Raw genomic sequence first — 22,511 nt, 5'->3', positions numbered from 1 at the left:
TATTTATTCTCTCGAGACGTTTTTTGCCTTATAAAGTTCCGGAAAAGCCCCTCGGTGTCGGTTGTTTTTGGGGAGGGGGGGTCCCAAATGGCGCCGCACCTCCTCCTCCTTTCCCCCCCTCCCCCAATTTAAACCCCCCCACCCCCCAAAAAAAAAAAAATTCCCCCAAATCCCCCCCTCCCCACCCCCCCGGGTCTGTGTCTGTGCTGCTGCTGCTGCTGCTGCGCGTGATCCAGCGATTATAAATCTGTGTAACCCTCAGCCGCCTCCGCCGCTTCTTTGGCTCCGCCCACGGACCCCCAAAATCCCCCCCAGACCCCCAAAATCCCCCCCAGCCCGGCAGAGGGGGACGGGGCCGGGTCCATCCGTGAGTTTGGGGATCCCAGGTGGTTTTTGGAACAATTACCCCAAGTGTTGCTTGGGTCCATCCAGGTGGGGTTTGAACCTTCCTAGGTAGATTTGGGGTCTCCTGATGCTGATTTTGGGGTCCCCAGGTGAATTTGGGATCCTCCCAGATGGATCTGGGGTCCCCAGGTGGATTTTCGGTTTATCCAGGTGGGTTTTGCACCTTCCCAGGTGGATTTGGGGTCCCCTGGTGCTGATTTTGGGGTCCCCAAGTGGATTTTGGGTCCATCCAGGTGGGTTTTTGATCTTCTCAAGTGGTTTTGGGGTTCCCAGGTGCTGAATTTTGGGTCTTCAGGTGGATTTGGGATCCTCCTGGGTGGATTTGGGACCTTCAGAGATGGATTTGAGGTCCCCAAGCGGATTTTGGGTCCATCCAGGTGGGTTTGCACCTTCCCGGGTGAATTTGGGGTTCCCAGGTGCTGATTTTGGGGTCCCCAAGTGGATTTTGGGTCCATCCAGGTGGGTTTTGGACCTTTCCAGGTGGATTTGGGGTTCCCAGGTGCTGATTTTGGGGTCCTCAGGTGGATTTTGGGGGTTCCCAAGTGCCTTTTGGCCTCTCAGGTGTTGATTTTGGGCTCTCCCAGGTAGGTCCGTGTCCGCCCAGGTGTATTTGGGAAACTCCCAGAGGAGATTTTGGGTCCCTGGGTGCTGATTTTGGGTTGCTACAGGTAGATTTTGGAGTCCCTGAGTGAATTTTGGGGGTTCTGGGTGGGTTTTGACCCCTATGTGTGTTGATTTGGGGTCCCCACAGGTGGATTTGGGACCCCCCAGGTGAGTTTGGATCCATCCAGGTGGGTTTGAGACCCCTCCCCTTGCTTTTGGGATCCCCAGGTGCTGATTTTGGGCTCCCACACGGGAGATTTGGGGTCCCAAGGGGGGGTTTGGGGCCCCCGTGTGGGGTCGGGGGTGGATCCGGCATCCCCTGAGTGACGTCACTGGATTCCCTCAGATGACGTCACTGCCCCCCTTGAGGTCCCAGGTGTCCCCCCACCCTTTCCCCGCTCCCCCAGCTCTCAGGAGTGTCCTGGCACCTGTGACGTCACCCCCGCGACGCTTTTCGGGTTACGACGTCATCACCATTATGACGTCATCACGAGTGCAGGGCGGGGAAAATCTCTGAGGCCACGCCCCTTTTCCCGCCTCTTGAGCGCCGCCACGCTCAAGATGGCGCCGTTGCCGCGGGAACCGCGGGGGGCGGAGCTTCCGCCACACCAAAAATGGCGGCGGCTGCGGGGGGCGGGGCCTGGGACGGGACTGGGAGGAACTGGGAGAGACTGGCATGGACTGGGGGAGACTGGGATCGACTGGAATGGAGCAGGATAAACTGGGATAGACTGGGATGAAGCAGGATGAACTCGGATAGATTTGGATGCCACTGGAATGTCACTGGGATGGGCTAGAACGGCACTGGGAAGGACTGGAATAGACTGGGATGGACTGGAATAGACTGGAAGAGACTGGGATGCCACTGGAATGTCACTGGAGTGGATTAGGATGGCACTGGGAAGGACTGGGATGGACTGGGAGAGACTGGGATGCCGTTGCAATGGGCTACGATGGCACCGGGAAGGACTGGAACGCAGCAGCACTGACTCTGTGTGGCACTGGGATGGACTGGGATGGACTGGGATTTCCCCCAAAAACGTCCTGAGCCCCCCCGAGGTTACCGGGGACACCCCCACACTCATTTCTGGCTGGGGGGGCTCAAACCCCCCCTGAAAAAAAAAACCCAAAACCGGCGGATCCTCCTCCCGGAGCCCTCGGGGGAGGTTCTTGTCATACCTGAGGGTTTATTGATACACCTGAGGGTTTATTGTCACACCTGAGAGTTATTGTCACATCTCACATTTATTGTCACACCTGAGGATTATTGTCACACCTGGGGGCTGTATCACACAAAACTCCCCTAAATCTTCCCCAAAACCTCCCGAACCCCGGAACCTCCATCCCGAACTCCCTGCCGAGGATCCCACCTTCCTCCTCTCGTCTCCCCACCCCCTCTCGAGCAATTTGGGGTCCCGGAAGGAAAAAACTGGGGCGAAAAGCGCCAAATTCGGGTGTTTGAACAAAAATCCGTTACGGGCAAGGTGGGAAAAGCGCATGCGCCAGAAGGAGGCGGAGCCGCGCGTGCGTCACTGCGACAGGCGCGGTGGCGCATGCGCAGTGAGCGCCGCAGCCGTTAAGCGCCACCATCCGGGGCCTGGCGGGCGCCATCTTTGTGGCGGGTGGAGGAGACGCGTCCAAAATGGCGGCTCCCAAGCGCCAGTAGCCGGCGCGGCGGGCGGGCTTTTCTCGGCTTTTAGCGCGGCGGCGGCGGCGCGGAGCGAGCGGCGGCGGCGGCGGAAAGCGGCGCCCGGGCTCGGCGGGCGGCGGGTGGCTGCAGGTGCGGAGCGGCGGCGGAGCGGCGCGGAGAGCGGCGCATCCGGGTCCCGCGGCCGCCGCCATCTTGGGCCGCCGCGGAGCTGAGGGCTCCCGGCTGCGCCATCTTGGGGCGCCGCATCGGGGCTGTTCCGGAGGGGGGACGAGAGAAAGGGGCGGCGGGGCCTGAGCGAAGAGCGCGGGGAGCACCCAAAGCTTCGCTCCCGTCCCGGGCAGGCGCCGCCATCTTGTGCGTGAGGCGAGGAGGAGGAAGAGGAGGAGGAGGAGGAGGAAGATCCGGGCACCGGGCGGCGCCATCTTGGACCCCCCCCTTCCCACAGCAGCGCGCCGCCATCTTGTGACCCCTCCCCCGCGCACCCGGGCACCGGCCGCTCCGCCGCCTTGGAGCCGCTGCGGTAGCGGAGCCGCACCCGGTAAGGGCGGAATGAAGCGGGGAATGGCGGCAGGGAGGGCAGAGGGCTCGGGCGGCACGTGGGGGACGACATTGGGTATCTGTGCCGCCGGATGGGCGGCGCCATCTTGGGAGGGGAGGTGCGGGGTGTCATGGCGGCGCCGTGCGCCGACATCCGGGTCCTTCCCCCCCACCGCCCCCGGGGCGCCATCATGGGAGGGGCCGCCGCATCCGGGTCCCGCGCTCCGCCATCTTGAGAGTCCGGGGGGGCGGGGGGCGATGGCAGCGCCGGGACTCCTCTGCCCCTTTCAGCCGCTCGGAACTGCGGGGCCGTGATGCCTCCGAGCGTCTCCGGCGTCCCGTTTACCCCGGGGGGCGGCGGGGAGAGCGGGCACGGCGCGGAGCTGAGGAGGAGGAGGGGGCGTAGTTCGCGTAGGGGGCGGTGCCCAAAGAGAGGCGGGGCGCCCAAGATGGCGGCGCCCATGGCGGTCTGAGCGCTCCGTACAGCGCTGCGCCTTCGGGAAACGGGCCGCGCCGCCGGCAGCCAGGCCGCGGGGGATTCGGTGTGTGCGGGGGGACGAGGCCGGGAATGCCGGGGAGCGATCGCGGGGCCGCGCGAAAGCCGGGAGGGGGCGGTACCGGAGATGGCGGCGCTCGGGGAGGGCGAGAAGGGAGGAAACCGCGTAAAAGGCGGGCTGGGGGGGCGGGGGCGGGTCCTTTAAGAGGCGGCTGGAGTAGGCGTGGCCACGCCCTGCCGTGACCACACCCCCTCCGTTGGCGCCATGGCCGCGCCCCTTCAGGCGGCTCCGTACAGTCCCCATCTCGCCCCTCCGCCGGCCCTGCCGCTACCGGGCGCGGCCCGGGATTCACTGAGATGACGGTGAAACTCCTCCCGGTCCCCATCCCAAAATGCCGCCGCTTCCTCCCGTCCCGCCCTCCCCACAATGTCGCCTCCCGTTCCGCGGCCCAAGATGGCGCCGCCCGGGTGCGGAGGGGGCGTGTCCGCGCTGGCCCCGCCCCCTCGCGGCGTTTCCCGCCCACCCGCCGCCGCCGCCGGACACAGGCGCAAGATGGCGGCTCCCAGGGCGGCGTGAGGGGCCGCCGCCGCCGCGCTCCTCCCTCAGCCGCAGCCCCGCGCCGGGACACGCCGCAGCCGCGCCACCCCCGGAGCCGCCGCCGGGAATCGGGGAGCGGCCGCGGGCCGGGAGGGGGAGGCGGCCGCGGGGCCGCGGTGAGCGGGGGGGGCGGCGGTGGGGGGGAGGAGGCGGCCGCCATTTTCCGCCCGGGCAGAGACAAGATGGCGGCGCGCAGGGGCCTGAGAGGGGGGGAGGGGGCGTGAGGGGAGGGGCAGGGCCGGGGTGGGGGGATGGGCACTGGTGGGGGGGGCACGGCCTGAGGGGAATTTGGGGAGGGGGAGATGAACCTGAGGGGGAATTTGGGGAGGGGGAGATGAACCTGAGGGGGGGGGGGGGATGAACCTGAGAAGAAATTTGGGCAGGGGGAGAGGAACCTGAGGGGGGGCACGGCCTGAGGGGCAATTTGGGGAGGGGGAGGTGAACCTGAGAAGGAATTTGGGGAGGGGGAGATGATCCTGAGGGGGAATTTGGGGAGGGGGAGATGAACCTGAGGGGGAGGTGAACCTGAGGGGGAATTTGGGGAGGGGGAGATGATCCTGAGGGGGAATTTGGGGAGGGGGAGATGAACCTGAGGGGGAGGTGAACCTGAGGGGGAATTTGAGGGGGGAAATGAAGCTTAAAAGAGATAAATATTTCTGGTGGGGGGAAATGGAAATTGGGCAGTGGAGGGGGCTCACGGTGTGAGGGGGGTAATTAAAAAGCGACATAATGGAGCGAGTAATTACCGGGGAGGAATAAACGCCCCCCTCCCCCTCGGACTGACTCCTCCCCAGTTGTCACACCCCCCGCCGTGGGGGGGTAATTAACTCTTTGGGGTAATTGCTGGATGGGGGGGCGGGGTGTAATTAAATATTCTGGGCGGGATTTTAAGGTGGGGGGGGCGGGGAATTTGGGAGGGGTCAGAGGTGACCCTGGAAATTGGGGACCCCCCCCCCCAGGTTTGGGGACACCCCTCAGTAGATGCAATGGGGGGGGGGGTCTCTGTGTCCAAACCCCCCCGTTCTCCTGGGGGAGACACTGAGGGGGGGTCGGTGACCATGGGGGGGTCCCCAACACCCAAACCCCCCCATCTCCCCTCCAGGATTAATTAAGGGGGGGTCAGGTCATTGTGGGGGGGGATTTTTGGGGTGTCCCCTGTGTCTGACCCCCCTCCGGACAGGCAGTGGGGGTGGGATTTTGGGTAATATTTTGGATTTTTGGGGAATCCCCTGTTTTTGAACACCCCATAATCCCACCAGTACAGGCAGCGGGGAGAGAGGTTTTGGGTAATTTTTGTCTTTTTTTTTTTTTTGTCATCCCCATATCTGACCCCCCCATATTCCCCCCAGGACAGGCAGCAGGGGTGGGGTCAGTGTCAGTGACATGGATTTTGGGTAATTTTGGAAATTTTTGGGGTCTCCCCGTGTCTGACCCTTGTGTCACCCCAGGACAGGCAGCGGGGGATCATTTTGTGTAGCTTTGGGTAATTTTGGACATTTTTGGGGTCTCCCCCATATCTCACCCCCATGTCCCCCCAGGACAGGCAGAGGGAGGGGATCAGTGTCAGTAATGGGGTTTTTGGGTAATTTTGGACATTTTTGGGGTCTCCCCCTGTCTGAACCCCCCCAGTACATGCAGCAGGGGAGGGTTTTGTGTAATTTTGGGTCATTTTTTAAATTTTTTGGGCTATCCCCATATCTGACTACTGTGTCCCCCCCCCCCAGGACAGGCAGCAGGGGAGGGGTCATTGTCACTGATGGGGTTTTTGGGTAATTTTGGGTAATTTTTGGGGTCTCCCCATACCTGACCTCCCCGTCAGGGAGGGATCAGTGTCAGTAATGGGATTTTTGGATAATTTTTGGGGTCTCCCCCATATCCGACGCCCCTGTTCCCCCCAGGACAGGCATTGTGGGGTGTCAGTGACGTGGTTTTTGGGTAATTTTGGACATTTTTGGGGTCTCCCCCATACCTGACCCACCCCGTGTCCCCCCAGGGCAGGCAGCGGGGGATGGTTTTGGGTAGTTTTGGGTTATTTTGGACATTTTTGGGGTCTCCCCCTATCTGACCCACCGTGTCCCCCCAGGACAGGCAGCGGGGGAGGGTCACCATCAGTAATGGGGTTTTTGGGTAATTTTGGACATTTTTGGGGTCTCCCCCATACCTGACCCCCCCCGTCCCCCCAGGACAGGCAGCGGGGGATGGTTTTGGGTAGTTTTGGGTTATTTTGGACATTTTTGGGGTCTCCCCATACCTGACCCCCCCGTGTCCCCCCAGGACAGGCAGCGGGGGACAGTTTTGGGTAATTTTGGACATTTTTGGGGTCTCCCCCATACCTGACCCCCCGTGTCCCCCCAGGACAGGCAGCAGGGGGGGGGTCAGTGTCAGTAACGGGGATTTTGGTTAATTTGGATAATTTTTGGGGTCTCCCCCATACCTGACCCCCCCTGTCCCCCCAGGACAGGCAGCGGGGGACGCATGGCAGGCCTGGGCGGGGGGGGCTCCCCGCCGCGGGCCCCCCCGGGCCCCCCCGCGCTGCAGCCGCGCTGGAAGCGGGTGGTGGGCTGGGCCGGGCCCGTGCCCCGCCCCCGGCACGGCCACCGCGCCGTGGCCATCAAGGAGCTCATCGTGGTCTTCGGGGGGGGCAACGAGGGCATCGTGGATGAGCTGCACGTCTACAACACAGGTGGGGCTGGGGGCACAGGAGGGGCTGGGGGCTCCTGGGGGAGGGTCCCTACAGGTGTGGGATTGGGGAGGAGCTGCAGGTGTGTGACACGGGTGGGACTGGGGGGCACGTGGGGGGGCATAGGTGGGGCTGGGGGGGGCACAGGTGGGGCTGGGGGGCACAGGGGGAGCACCTGGGGGGGTCCCTACAGATGTGGGATTGGGGAGGAGCTGCAGGTGTGTGACACAGGTGGGACTGGGGGGCACCTGGGGGGGCACAGGAGGGGCTGGGGGACACAGGGGGAGCACCTGGGGGGGTCCCTACAGATGTGGGATTGGGGAGGAGCTGCAGGTGTGTGACACAGGTGGGACTGGGGGCACGTGGGGGGGCTCAGGTGGGGCTGGGGGGTCCTATAGGGGCTGGGGGGGGTCCCCACAGGTGTGGGGTTGGGTAGGGGCTGCAGGTGTGTGACACAGGAGGGGCTGGGGGGGCACAGGAGGGGTTGGGGGGCACCTGGGGGTGTCCCCACAGGTGTGGGGCTGGGGAGGGGCTGCAAGTGTGTGACACAAATGGGGCTGGGGGGCACCTGAGGGGGCACAGGAGGGCCTGGGGGTTCCTCACAGGTGTGGGGCTGGGGAGGAGGTGCAGGTGTGTGACACAAATGGGGCTGGGGGGGCACCTGGGGGGTCCTATAGGGGCTGGGGGGGTCCCCACAGGTGTGGAGCTGGGGAGGAACTGCAGGTGTGTGACACAGGTGGGGCTGAGGGCTCCTAAAGGGGGAGTGGGGGGTCCTAAGGAGGGTAGGGGGGCACAGGGAGGTCCTAAAGGGCATGGGGGAGCCTCCACAGGAATGGGATTGGGGACAAGTGGCACATTTGTGCCATGGGGGGGGGGGCACAGGGTTGAGGATGAGATGGGGGGGTTCTGTGGGACCCCATTTCCACACTGCTCCCCCCCCACTCATTGCTATGACCCCCACTTTGAGGTTCTCCCCCCCCTCCAGCCACCAAGCAGTGGTACATTCCAGGGTTTTGGGGGGTCACTCAGTGTCCCTGTGTGAGTTTTGGGTGTCACTCAGTGTCCCCGTGTCCCCAGCCACCAACCAGTGGTTCATCCCAGGGTTTTGGGGTGTCACTCAGTGTCCCTGTGTCAGTTTGGGGTGTCACTCAGTGTCCCCGTGTCTCCAGCCAGCAGCCAGTGGTTCATCTCGGGGTTCTGGGGGTTCATTCTCAGTGTCCCTGTGTCAGTTTGGGGTGTCACTCAGTGTCCCTGTGTCAGTTTTGGGGTGTCGCTCTCTGTCCCTGTGTCAGTTTGGGGTGTCACTCTCTGTCCCCAGCCACCAAGCAGTGGTTCATCCCAGGGTTCTGGGGGTTCACTCTCAGTGTCCCTGTGTCAGTTTTGGGGTGTCACTCAATGTCTCTGTGTCAGTTTTGGGGTGTCATTCTCTGTCCCTGTGTCAGTTTGGGGTATCACTCTCAGTGTCCCTGTGTCAGTTTTGGGGTGTCACTCTCTGTCTCTGTGTCAGTTTGGGGTGTCACTCTCTGTCCCCAGCCACCAACCAGTGGTTCATCCCAGGGTTTTGGGGTGTCACTCTCAGTGTCACTCAGTGTCCCTGTGTCAGTTTGGAGTGTCACTCTCTGTCTCCAGCCAGCAGCCAGTGGTTCATCCCAGGGTTCTGGGGGTTCATTCTCAGTGTCCCTGTGTCAGTTTTGGGTGTCACTCAGTGTCCCTGTGTCAGTTTGGGGTGTCACTCTCAGTGTCCCTGTGTCAGTTTGGGGTGTCACTCTCTGTCCCTGTGTCAGTTTTGGGGTGTCACTCTCTGTCCCCAGCCACCAACCAGTGGTTCATCCCAGGGTTTTCGGGTGTCACTCTCAGTGTCCCTGTGTCAGTTTGGGGTGTCACTCTCTGTCCCTGTGTCAGTTTTGGGGTGTCACTCTGTCCCCAGCCACCAACCAGTGGTTCATCCCAGGGTTTTGGGGTGTCACTCTCAGTGTCACTCAGTGTCCCTGTGTCAGTTTGGGGTGTCACTCTCAGTGTCACTCTCTGTCCCTGTGTCAGTTTGGGGTGTCACTCTCAGTGTCACTCTCTGTCCCTGTGTCAGTTTGGGGTGTCACTCTGTCCCCAGCCACCAACCAGTGGTTCATCCCAGGGTTTTGGGGGTGTCACTCTCAGTGTCCCTGTGTCAGTTTGGGGTGTCACTCTCTGTCCCCAGCCACCAACCAGTGGTTAATCCCGGGGTTTTGGGGGTTCATTCTCAGTGTCCCTGTGTCAGTTTGGGGTGTCACTCTGTCCCCAGCCACCAACCAGTGGTTCATCCCAGGGTTCTGGGGGTTCACTCAGTGTCCCTGTGTCAGTTTGGGGTGTCACTCTGTCCCCAGCCACCAACCAGTGGTTCATCCCGGCCGTGCGCGGGGACATCCCCCCGGGCTGCGCCGCCTACGGCTTCGTGTGCGACGGGACGCGGCTGCTGGTGTTCGGGGGCATGGTGGAGTACGGCAAGTACAGCAACGACCTCTACGAGCTGCAGGTACCTGGGCAGCGCCTGAGCACCTGGGGAATACCTGGGGACCCTGGGGAACCCACCTGAACACCTGGGGAACACCTGAACACCCTGGGGAACACCTGGGAACCCACCTGAACACCTGGGGAACCCACCTGAACACCTGGGGAACACCTGGGAACCCACCTGAACACCCTGGGGAACCCTGGGAACCCACCTGAACACCCTAGGGAACACCCTGGGAACCCACCTGAACACCCTGGGGAACCCTGGGAACCCACCTGAACACCCTAGGGAACACCCTGGGAACCCACCTGAACACCTGGGGAACACCTGAACACCTGGGGGACCCACCTGAACACCCTGGGGAACACCTGGGGAACCCTGGGAACCCACCTGAACACCCTGGGAACCCCCCTGAATATCTGGGGAACACCTGGGGCACCACTAAACACCCTGGGAACCCCCCTGAATACCTGGGGAACACCTGAACCCCCCTGGAAACCCACCTGAACACCTTGGGGAGCCGCCCTGAATACCTGGGGAACACCTGGGGCACCCCTGAGCAGCTTGGGAACCCACCTGAATTCCTGGGGAACACCTGAACCCCCCTGGGAACCCACCTGAACACCCTGGGAACCCCCCCCAAACACCCCAGAAGCCCTCCAGAACCATGGGTGACCCCTTGGGAAGCCCCCAGCATACCTTAGGACCTTCCAAACACTGTGACACCCCAGACCCCCCCTCAAACACCTGGAGACCCCCCTGGGCACCACCCCAAAACACCCCAGGACCCCCCAAACCACGGGTGACCCCCCCCCCCCCCCCATAACCCCTTCCCAAACCCTTGGGGACCCCTCCAGGACCCCTGAACCCCCCAATTTTGGGGTCTTCATCCATTTGGGGACCCCCCCCTCCCCAAATCCCACATCCCCCTCCCCAATTCCAGGCCTCCAGGTGGGAGTGGAAGCGGCTGAAGGCGAAGACCCCCAAAAACGGGCCCCCCCCTTGTCCCCGGCTGGGCCACAGCTTCTCCCTGGTGGGCAACAAGTGTTACCTGTTCGGGGGGCTGGCCAACGACAGCGAGGACCCCAAAAACAACATCCCCCGGTAAGGGGCACCCCAAAACATGGGGGGCACCCCAAAACACGGGGGGGCACCGCAGAACCTCGGGAATTGGGGTTGGGAGGGGGTTATGGGGTCACCCCCCAGCTTTGGGGGTGGTTTGGGGGTGCACAGGGATCTTTGGGGGGCACCCCAAAACTCTGTGAGGGCAGGGGGCATCCCAGAACACAGGGGGGCACCCCAAAACCTCGAGAATCAGGGAGGGGATTATGGGGTCACTCCCCAGCTTTGGGGGTGCACTGGGACCTTTGAGGGGGCACCCCAGAGCACAGGGGGGCACCCCAAAACCTCGAGAATCAGGGAGGGGATTATGGGGTCACTCCCCAGCTTTGGGGGTGGTTTGGAGGTGCACTGGGACCTTTGAGGGGGCACCCCAAAACCCTGGGGGACCCCAAAATCTCGGGAATCGGGGTGGGAGGGGGTTATGGGGTCACTCTCCAGCTTTAGGGGTTGGTTTAGGGGTGCACAGGGATCTTTGGGTGGCACCCCAAAACTCTGCAGGTGACTGGGGAGGGCACAGGTGACCCTGGCACCATCCCAATGGGGCATTTAAGGAGCCATTAAAATCCTATTACCCCAAACACACCAAACACGCTTTCAGGATTTTTTATGGGATCTCCTCAGCTCAAGTCTTCTTTCCCCAAATTTCTGACCCACCTCTTCACCTGGGCACAGGTGACACTGGCACCAATCTGGCAGCATTTTATGGGATTTAAGGAGCCATTAAAATCCCATTATCTCAAAAACATTTTTAGGAAAATCCCACATCCTCAACCACCCTTTTAGGATTTTTTTATGGGATCTCCTGACCCCATTCTCTGTTTCTCAGATTCCTGACCCACCTGTACACCTGGGCACAGGTGACACTGGCACCATCCCAATGGGGTATTAAAAACCCATTAAAATCCCATTACCTCAAAAACATTTTTAGGAAAATTCCACACCTTCAACCACCCTTTTAGGATTTTTTATGGGACCTCCTCACCCCAAATCCCCTTTTCCTAGATACCTGAATCATCTCTGCACCTGGGCACAGGTGACACTGGGACCATTCTGGGTGCATTTATGGGATTTTAGGATTATCCCATCACCCCAAACATCCTTTTAGCACAATCCCACACCCCCAAAACCCTTTTAGGATTTTTTATGGGATCCCCTGACCCCAAATGCCTTTCCCCAGGTACCTGAACGACCTGCTCACCTGGGCACAGGTGACACTGGCACCATCCCAATGGGGCTTTTAGGGACCCACTAAAATCCCATTACCTGAAAACCCTTTTAATGCAATCTCAAATCCTCAAAAGCCCTTTTAGGATTTTTTATGGGATCCCCTGACCCCAAATCCCTTTCCCCTTGTACCTGAACGACCTGGGCACAGGTGACACTGGCACCATCCCAACGGGGCGTTTAGTGATCCGTTAAAATCCCGTTACCCAAAAACGTTCTTAGTGCAATCCCACACCCCCAACACCCTTTTAGGATTTTTTATGGGATCCCCTGACCCCAAATCCCTTTCCCCTTGTACCTGAACGACCTGCTCACCAGGGCACAGGTGACAGTGGCACCATCCCAATGGGGCTTTTAGGGACCCATTAAAATCCCATTACCTGAAAACCCTTTTAGCACAATCCCACACCCCCCAACACCCTTTTAGGATTTTTTATGGGATCTCCTGACCCCAAATCCCCTTTTTCTAGATACCTGAATCATCTCTATACCTGAGCACAGGTGACACTGGCACCATCCCAGTGGGGCGTTTAGTGACCCATTAAAATCCCATTATCCAAAAACCCTTTTAGCACAATCCCACACACCCCAACACCCTTTTAGGATTTTTTATGACTCCGAATCCCTTTCCCCAGGTACCTGAACGACCTGGGCACAGGTGACACTGGCACCATCCCAATGGGGCGTTTAGTGACCCATTAAAATCCCGTTATCCAAAAACCCTTTTAGCACAATCCCACACCCCCCAACACCCTTTTAGGATTTTTTTATGACCCCAAATCCCTTTCCCCAGGTACCTGAACGACCTGCTCACCTGGGCACAGGTGACAGTGGCACCATCCCAATGGAGCTTTTAGTGACCCATTAAAATCCCATTACCCGAAAACCCCTTTAGCACAATCCCACACCCCCCAACACCCTTTTAGGATTTTTTACGACCCCAAACCCCTTTCCCCAGGTACCTGAACGACCTGTACGTGCTGGAGCTGCGGCCGGGCTCGGGGGTGCTGGCCTGGGACATCCCCATCACCTACGGGGTGCTGCCGCCGCCGCGCGAGTCGCACACGGCCGTGGTGTACACGGAGCGCGACGGGCGGCGCTCGCGGCTCGTCATCTACGGGGGCATGAGCGGCTGCAGGCTGGGGGATTTATGGACCCTGGATATCGGTATGGGGGGTTTTGGGGGTTTTATGGGGTTTTTGGGGGTTTTGGGGTCTGGGGGTGTCAGAGGATTTGGGGTTACTGAGGGACATTGTCATCTATGGGGGCATGAGCGGCTGCAGGCTGGGGGATCTATGGACCCTGGATATTGGTATGGGGGGTTTTGGGGGTTTTTAGGGGATTTATGGGGTTTGTGGGGGGATTTGGGGTCTGGGGGTGTCAGGGGATTTGGGGTTACTGAGGGACATTGTCATCTACGGGGGCATGAGCGGCTGCAGGCTGGGGGACCTGTGGACCCTGGATATTGGTATGGGGCAGTTTTAGGGGTTTTCGGGGGATTTATGGGGTTTTTAAGGGATTTGGGGTCTGGGGGTGCCAGGGGATTTGGGGTTACTGAGGGACATTGTCATCTATGGGGGCATGAGCGGCTGCAGGCTGGGGGATTTATGGACCCTGGATATTGGTATGGGGCAGTTTTAGGGGATTTATGGGGTTTGTGGGGGATTTGGGGTCTGGGGGTGTCAGGGGATTTGGGGTTACTGATGGACATTGTCATCTACGGGGGCATGAGCGGCTGCAGGCTGGGGGATCTGTGGACCCTGGATATCGGTATGGGGCAGTTTTAGGGGATTTTGGGGGATTTATGGGGTTTTGGGGTCTGGGGAGCTCAGGGGGTGCCAGGGGATTTGGGGTTACTGAGGGACATTGTCATCTATGGGGGCATGAGCGGCTGCAGGCTGGGGGATCTGTGCACCCTGGATATCGGTATGGGGCAGTTTTATGGGTTTTCGGGGGATTTATGGGGTTTTTAGGGGATTTGGGGTCAGGGGGTGTCAGGGTTGTGAGGGACACTTGGGCACATTGTCATCTACGGGGGCATGAGCGGCTGCAGGCTGGGGGATTTATGGACCCTGGATATCGGTATGGGGGGTTTTGGGGGTTTTATGGGGTTTTTGGGGGTTTTGGGGTCTGGGGGTGTCAGAGGATTTGGGGTTACTGAGGGACATTGTCATCTATGGGGGCATGAGCGGCTGCAGGCTGGGGGACCTGTGGACCCTGGATATTGGTATGGGGGCTTTTAGGGGATTTATGGGGTTTTGTGGGGATTTATGGGGTTTTGGGGTCTGGGGGTGTCAGGGGATTTGGGGTTACTGAGGGACATTGTCATCTACGGGGCCATGAGCGGCTGCAGGCTGGGGGATTTATGGACCCTGGATATTGGTATGGGGCAGTTTTAGGGGATTTATGGGGTTTGTGGGGGATTTGGGGTCTGGGGGTGTCAGAGGATTTGGGGTTACTGAGGGACATTGTCATCTACGGGGGCATGAGCGGCTGCAGGCTGGGGGACCTGTGGACCCTGGATATCGGTATGGGGCAGTTTTAGGGGATTTATGGGGGATTTATGGGGTTTTTAAGGGATTTGGGGTCTGGGGGTGTCAGGGGATTTGGGGTTACTGAGGGACATCGTCATCTACGGGGCCATGAGCGGCTGCAGGCTGGGGGACCTGTGGACCCTGGATATCGGTATGGGGCAGTTTTAGGGGATTTATGGGGTTTGTGGGGTTTTTGGGGGATTTGGGGTCTGGGGGTGTCAGGGTAGTGAGGGATGTTGTCATCTACGGGGGCATGAGCGGCTGCAGGCTGGGGGATTTATGGACCCTGGATATTGGTATGGGGCAGTTTTAGGGGTTTTTGGGGTATTTATGGGGTTTGTGGGGGATTTGGGGTCAGGGGGTGTCAGGGTAGTGAGGGATGTTGTCATCTACGGGGGCATGAGCGGCTGCAGGCTGGGGGATCTGTGGACCCTGGATATCAGTATGGGGGGTTTTAGGGGATTTATGGGGTTTTTGGGGGTTTTGGGGTCTGGGGGTGTCAGGGTAGTGAGGGATGTTGTCATCTACGGGGCCATGAGCGGCTGCAGGCTGGGGGATTTATGGACCCTGGATATCGGTATGGGGCAGTTTTAGGGGATTTTTAGGGGATTTGTGGGGTTTTTAGGGGATTTGGGGTCTGGGGGTCTCAAAGGAATGCAGAGTAGTGAGGGATGTTGTCATCTATGAGGCACGAGCAGCTGCAGACTGGGGGATTTATGGACCCTGGGTCTTGGTATGGGAAAGTTTTGGGGATTTTTGGGAATTTGTGGGGTTTTTGTAGGAATTTAGGGGATTTGGGGTCAGGGGGATACAGGGGCATGGTGGAATTCGGGGCTCAGGGTGACATTTCCTCACGTTTTGAGGAGTTTTGGGATTTTTTCCTCACATTTTGGGGCTGTTTCCTCACACTTGAGGTGCTATTGGTGCCATTTTCTGAGAATTTGAGTAATTTTGGAGCAATTTCCTCTCATTTTGGGTGATTTTGGTGTCATTTTTCTCATTTTTTGCACCATTTCTTCACATATTGGGTGATTTTGGGGCCGTTTCCTCACATTTTGGGGACATTTCTTCACTTTTTGAATTAATTTCTTCACATTCTGGGTGATTCTTGGGCCATTTTCTCAGATTTTTGATTCATTTTCTCACATTTGGGGCGATTTTGGGACCGTCCCTTCTCATTTTGGGGCCGTTTCTTCACACTTTGAGTGAATTTCTTCCCAATTTTGGGCCATTTCTTTATATTTTAAGTGAATTTTCTCACATTTTGGTTGATTTTGGGGTAATTTTCTCATGTTTTGGGTTCGTTTTTTCACATTTTGGGTGATTTTGGGGCCATTTTCTCATGTTTTTCTCACGTTTTGGGATCATTTTCTCACATTTTGGGTGATTTTGGGGCCATTTCCTCACATTTTGGGGTTGTTTCCTCATGTTTTGGGTTCATTTCTTCACTTTTTGGGTGATTTTGGGGCCATTTTCTCACGTTTTGGGTTTATTTTCTCACATTTTGGGTGATTTTGGGGCCGTTTCCTCACGTTTTGGGGCCGTTTCCTCACGTTTTGGGTTCATTTTTTTCACTTTTTGGCTAATTTTGGGGCCGTTTTCTGACGTTTTGGGGCCGTTTTCTGACGTTTTGGGTTAATTTTCTCACATTTTGGCTGATTTTGGGGCCGTTTTCTCACATTTTGGGTTTATTTTCTCACATTTTGGCTGATTTTGGGGCCGTTTCCTCATGTTTTGGGTTCATTTTTTCACTTTTTGGGTGATTTTGGGGCTGTTTCCTCACGTTTTGGGTTCATTTTCTCACATTTTGGCTGATTTTGGGGCCGTTTCCTCACGTTTTGGGGCCGTTTCCTCATATTTTGGGTTCATTTTCTCACATTTTGGGTGATTTTGGGGCCGTTTCCTCACATTTTGGGGTTGTTTCCTCACGTTTTGGGTTTATTTTCTCACATTTTGGCTGATTTTGGGGCCGTTTCCTCACGTTTTGGGTGTTTTGGGTCCCTCAGAGACGCTGACCTGGAACAAGCCCAGCCTGAGTGGGGTCGCTCCCCTCCCCCGCAGCCTCCACTCGGCCACCACCATCGGCAACAAGTGAGTCTGGGGGCGACCCCCCCCAAAAAACCCCAAAAAACCCCCAAAATCCCCCCCAAAAAAACCCCCAAAATCCCCCCAAAAAACCCCAAAATCCCCCCCAAAAAACCCCCCAAAATCCCTCCTGAACCCCCCTTCATCCTGGGGGGTCCCTTTGTGTCCCTGTCCCCACCCCAGGGAGGGTTGGGGTCCCTGGGGGAGTGATTTATTTTACTTTGTTTTATTTTATTTTATTTTATTTTATTTTATTTTATTTTATTTTATTTTATTTTATTTTATTTTATTTTATTTTATTTTGCTTTATTTTGTTTTACTTTGTTTATTTTACTTAATTTTACTTTATTTTATTTTTTTATTTTATTTTATTTTATTTTGCTTTACTTTATTTCATCTTATTTTATTTTACTTTGCTTTATTTCGTGTTATTTTATTGTTTTTAATTGTTTTAATTGTTTTATTGTTTTAATTTTATGTTATTTTACTTTATTTTGCTTTATTTTATTTTATTTTACTTTATTTTATTTTAGTTTAGTTTAGTTTAGTTTATCCTAATTCTTTAATTAATATGGATTATTCTATTATCAAAATAAAAATCTTGGTGTTTTGGGGGGGTCTCTGGGTATTCCCCTGACCCTCCCCAACCTCTCACTCCTCATTTTTGGGGGGTGGGTGTCCCTGTGCCCCCCCAGGATGTTCATTTTTGGGGGGTGGGTGTCCCTGTAACCCCCCAGGATGTTAATTTTTTGGGGGTGGGGTCTCTGTGGGGGTTGGGGACCCCCTGGGCTGGGCAGGTTTTTGGGGTGGGGGTCTGTGGGTGACGCTGCCCCTCCCCCACACAGGATGTACGTTTTTGGGGGGTGGGTGCCCCTGGTGATGGATGACGTCAAGGTGGCGACGCACGAGAAGGAGTGGAAGTGCACCAACACCCTGGCCTGCCTGAACCTGGGTGAGGAGGGGCTGGGACCCCCAAATACACCCCAGATACACCCTAAATACACCCCAGATACACCCCAAATACACCCCAGATACACCCCAAATACACCCCAAACCAACCTGGGTGACGGGGGGGCTGGGACCCCCAGATACACCCCAAATACACCCTAAAACACCCCAAACACACCCCAAACCAACCTGGGTGAGGAGGGGCTGGGACCCCCAGATACACCCCAAATACACCCTAAAACACCCCAAATACACCCCAAACCAACCTGGGTGAGGAGGGGCTGGGACCCCAAAACTGACCCCAGATACACCCTAAATACAGCCCAAATAGGGTGAGGAGGGGGCTGGGACCCCCAGATACACCCCAAATACACCCTAAATACACCCCAAACACACCCCAAACCAAGCTGGGTGAGGAGGGGCTGGGACCCCAAAACTGACCCCAGATACACCCCAGATACACCCTAAAACAGCCCAAATACACCCTAAAACACCCCAGATACACCCTGAACCAACCTGGGTGAGGAGGGGCTGGGACCCCCAGATACACCCCAGATACACCCTAAATACACCCCAGATACACCCCCAAACCAAGCTGGGTGACGGGGGGGCTGGGACCCCCAGACACACCCCAAACACACCCCAAAACTCAAACTGTGTGAGGAGGGGGCTGGGACCCCCAAAACTGACCCCAAATACACCCCAAACCAACCTGGGTGACGGGGGGGCTGGGACCCCCAGATACACCCCAAATACACCCTAAAACACCCCAAATACATCCCAGGTACACCCCAGATAACCCACAAACCAAGCTGGGTGAGGAGGGGGCTGGGACCCCCAGACTGACCCCAAATAAACCCTAAAGCCCCTGAACTCCTCCCCAGTTCCCCCAATCCCCCCAAATCCCCCTCTGAACCCCTCAAATCCCCCCCAGACCTCTCCCCAAACCCCTCAGTGACCCCCGTGCCCCCAGACTCGCTGGCCTGGGAGCCCCTGGTGCTGCAGACCCCTCCCCAATCCCCCAGACCCCTGAGTGACCCCCAGTGACCCCTCATTGACCCCCTCAAACCCCTCAGTGACCCTTCAGTGACCCCCCCCAGACCCCCCAGTGACCCCTCATTGACCCCCTCAAACCCCTCAGTGACCTCTCCCTGAGCCCCCCAGACCCCTCAGTGACCCCTCAGTGACCCCCCCCAGACCCCCCAGTGACCCCTCATTGACCCCCCGTCCACCAGACTCGATGGCCTGGGAGCCGCTGGTGCTGGACACCCCCTAAACCCCCTCCCCAAATCCCCCCAGACCCCTCCCCAAATTCCTCAAACCCCTCAGTGACCCCTCTCTGAGCCCCCCCAGACCCCCCAGTGACCCATGTGCCCCCCCCAGACTTGATGGCCTGGGAGCCGCTGGTGCTGCAGACCCCTCCCCAAATCCCCAAGACCCCTCAGTTACCTCTCAGTGACCCCCCCAAACCCCTCAGTGACCCCCCCCCAGACCCCCCCCAGACCCCTCAGTGGCCCCCCCAGTGACCCCCCATGTCCCCCAGACTTGATGGCCTGGGAGCCGCTGGTGCTGCAGACCCCTCCCCAAATCCCCAAGACCCCTCAGTTACCTCTCAGTGACCCCCCCAAACCCCTCAGTGACCCCCCCCAGACCCCCCCCCAGACCCCTCAGTGGCCCCCCCAGTGACCCCTCAGTGACCCCCCATGTCCCCCAGACTCGATGGCCTGGGAGCCGCTGGTGCTGCAGACCCCTCCCCAAATCCCCCAGACCCCCCAGTGACCCCCTGTGTCCCCCCCAGACTTGATGGCCTGGGAGCCGCTCGTGCTGGACACCCCCCAAACCCCCTCCCCAAATCTCCCAGACCCCTCCCCAAATCCCCCAGACCCCTCATTGACCCCCATGCCCCCCAGACTCAATGACCTGGGAGCCACTGGTGCTGGACACCCCCCAAACCCCCTCCCCAAATCCCCCCAGACCCCTCAGTGACCCCCCATGTCCCCCAGACTCGATGGCCTGGGAGCCGCTGGTGCTGGACACTCCCTAAACCCCCTCCCCAAATCCCCCTAGACCCCCCCAGACCCCCCAGTGACCCCCCCCTGTCCCCCCAGACCCCCCAGTGACCCCCCCCTGCCCCCCCAGACCCCTCAGTGACCCTTCAGTGACCCCCCCAGACCCCTCATTGACCCCCCAGTGACCCCTCCATCCCCCAGACTCGATGGCCTGGGAGCCGCTCGTGCTGGACACCCCCCAAACCCCCTCCCCAAATCCCCCAGACCCCCCAGTGACCCCTCTCTGAGCCCCCCCAGACCCCCCAGTGACCCCCCTGCCCCCCCAGACTCGATGGCCTGGGAGCCGCTGGTGCTGGAGACGCTGGAGGACAACGTGCCGCGGGCTCGCGCCGGGCACTGCGCCGTGGCCATCGCCACGCGCCTCTACATCTGGAGCGGCCGCGACGGCTACCGCAAGGCCTGGAACAACCAGGTGTGCTGCAAGGACCTCTGGTACCTGGAGACAGGTGAGTCTGGGGGTCTGCAGGGACTGGGGGGGCTGCAGGGACCTGGAACAACCAGGTGTGCTGCAAGGACCTCTGGTACCTGGAGACAGGTGAGTCTGGGGGTCTGCAGGGACTGGGGGGGCTGCAGGGACCTGGAACAACCAGGTGTGCTGCAAGGACCTGTGGTACCTGGAGACAGGTGAGCATGGGGGGGCTGAAAGGACCTGGGGGGGCTGCAGGGACCTGTGGTACCTGGAGACAGGTGAGTCTGGGGGGCTGCAGGGACCTGGGGGGGCTGCAAGGACCTGGGGGGGGGCTGCAAGGACCTGTGGTACCTGGAGACAGGTGAGCATGGGGGGGCTGAAAGGACCTGGGGGGGCTGCAGGGACCTGTGGTACCTGGAGACAGGTGAGTCTGGGGGGCTGCAGGGACCTGGAACAACCAGGTGTGCTGCAAGGACCTCTGGTACCTGGAGACAGGTGAGCACAGGGGGCTGCAGGGACCTGGGGGGGCTGCAGGGACCTGTGGTACCTGGAGACAGGTGAGTCTGGGGGGGCTGCAGGGACCTGGGAGGGCTGCAGGGACCTGGGGGGGCTGCAAGCACCTGGAACAACCAGGTGTGCTGCAAGGACCTCTGGTACCTGGAGACAGGTGAGCACAGGGGGGCTGCAGGGACCTGGGGGGCTGCAGGGACCTGGGGGGGCTGCAAGCACCTGGAACAACCAGGTGTGCTGCAAGGACCTCTGGTACCTGGAGACAGGTGAGCACGGGGGGGCTGAAAGGACCTGGGGGGCTGCAGGGACCTGGGGGGGCTGCAAGCACCTGGAACAACCAGGTGTGCTGCAAGGACCTCTGGTACCTGGAGACAGGTGAGCATGGGGGCTACAGGGACCTGGGGGGGCTGCAGGGACCTGTGGTACCTGGAGACAGGTGAGTCTGGGGGGGCTGAAAGGACCTGGGGGGGCTGCAAGGACCTCTGGTACCTGGAGACAGGTGAGCACGGGGGGCTGCAGGGACCTGGGGGGGCTGCAGGGACCTGGGAGGGCTGCAAGCACCTGGAACAACCAGGTGTGCTGCAAGGACCTGTGGTACCTGGAGACAGGTGAGTCTGGGGGGGCTGAAAGGACCTGGGGGGCTGCAAGGACCTGTGGTACCTGGAGACAGGTGAGTCTGGGGGGCTGCAGGGACCTGGAACAGCCAGGTGTGCTGCAAGGACCTGTGGTACCTGGAGACAGGTGAGCATGGGGGGCTGAAAGGACCTGGAACAACCAGGTGTGCTGCAAGGACCTGTGGTACCTGGAGACAGGTGAGCACGGGGGGGCTGCAGGGACCTGGGAGGGCTGCAAGGACCTGGGGGGGCTGCAAGGACCTCTGGTACCTGGAGACAGGTGAGTCTGGGGGGCTGCAGGGACCTGGGAGGGCTGCAGGGACCTGGAACAACCAGGTGTGCTGCAAGGACCTGTGGTACCTGGAGACAGGTGAGTCTGGGGGGCTGCAGGGACTTGGGGGGGCTGCAGGGACCTGTGGTACCTGGAGACAGGTGAGTCTGGGGGGCTGCACGGACCTGGGGGGGCTGCAGGGACCTGTGGTACCTGGAGACAGGTGAGTCTGGGGGGCTGCAAGCACCTGGAACAACCAGGTATGCTGCAGGGACCTGTGGTACCTGGAGACAGGTGAGCACGGGGGGGCTGCAGGGACCTGGGGGGGCTGCAGGGACCTGTGGTACCTGGAGACAGGTGAATCTGGGGGGCTGCAGGGACCTGGGGGGGCTGCAAGGACCTGGGAGGGCTGCAAGCACCTGGAACAACCAGGTGTGCTGCAAGGACCTGTGGTACCTGGAGACAGGTGAGTCTGGGGGGGCTGCAGGGACTTGGGGGGGCTGCAGGGACCTGTGGTACCTGGAGACAGGTGAGCACGGGGGGCTGCAGGGACCTGGGGGGGCTGCAGGGACCTGGGAGGGCTGCAAGCACCTGGAACAACCAGGTGTGCTGCAAGGACCTGTGGTACCTGGAGACAGGTGAGTCTGGGGGGGCTGCAGGGACTTGGGGGGGCTGCAAGGACCTCTGGTACCTGGAGACAGGTGAGTCTGGGGGCTGCAGGGACCTGGGGGGTCTCAGGGGAGCTGCAAGGACCTGTGCTAACCTGGAGCTGGTCCAGGCTAACACCAGGTGTATCTCAGGTGTACCCAGGTGTAACTGGGTGTATCTCAGGTGTAGCCAGGTACAACCAGGTGTAACCCAGCTGTACCCAGGTGTATCTCAGGTGTACCCAGATATATCTCAGGTGTACCCAGGTACACTCAGGTGTACCCAGGTACAATCAGGTGTAACCCAGGTGTAACCAGGTGTATCTCAGTTGTACCCAGGTGTCTCTCAGGTGTGCCCAGGTGTATCCCAGGTGTTCCCAGGTACACTCAGGTGTTCCCAGGTACACTCAGTTGTACCCAGGTGTATCTCAATTGTACCCAGGTGTCTCTCAGGTGTGCCCAGGTGTAACCAGGTGTCTCTCAGGTGTACCCAGGTATATCTCAGGTGTACCCAGGTACACTCAGGGGTAACCCAGGTGTAACCAGGTGTATCCCAGGTGTTCCCAGGTACACTCAGGTGTTCCCAGGTACACTCAGGTGTAACCCAGTTGTACCCAGGT

The 22,511-nt window shown here is 59.2% G+C and overlaps 1 protein-coding gene across 1 annotated transcript in view; it reads left to right on the top strand.

Annotated features, from left to right (window-relative positions):
- The first annotated feature begins 3,916 nt into the window (after positions 1–3,916).
- The window catches only part of HCFC1 (host cell factor C1), a 41,931-nt gene continuing 23,336 nt past the window's right edge, over positions 3,917–22,511 (top strand). Inside the window, 8 exon segments of the mRNA XM_056510424.1 lie at positions 3,917–4,406; positions 6,747–6,973; positions 9,331–9,479; positions 10,402–10,562; positions 12,763–12,971; positions 16,345–16,429; positions 17,269–17,375; positions 19,707–19,886. Of these exon segments, the coding sequence (XP_056366399.1) occupies positions 6,766–6,973; positions 9,331–9,479; positions 10,402–10,562; positions 12,763–12,971; positions 16,345–16,429; positions 17,269–17,375; positions 19,707–19,886 (1,099 nt within the window). The 5' untranslated portion in view covers positions 3,917–4,406; positions 6,747–6,765.

The sequence above is a fragment of the Oenanthe melanoleuca genome, chromosome 25 (assembly GCF_029582105.1).
Source record: "Oenanthe melanoleuca isolate GR-GAL-2019-014 chromosome 25, OMel1.0, whole genome shotgun sequence".
NCBI classification, from domain to species: domain Eukaryota; kingdom Metazoa; phylum Chordata; class Aves; order Passeriformes; family Muscicapidae; genus Oenanthe; species Oenanthe melanoleuca.
The sequence above is the reverse complement of the archived record's forward strand: the minus strand, read 5'-3'. Positions and strand labels throughout refer to the sequence as shown.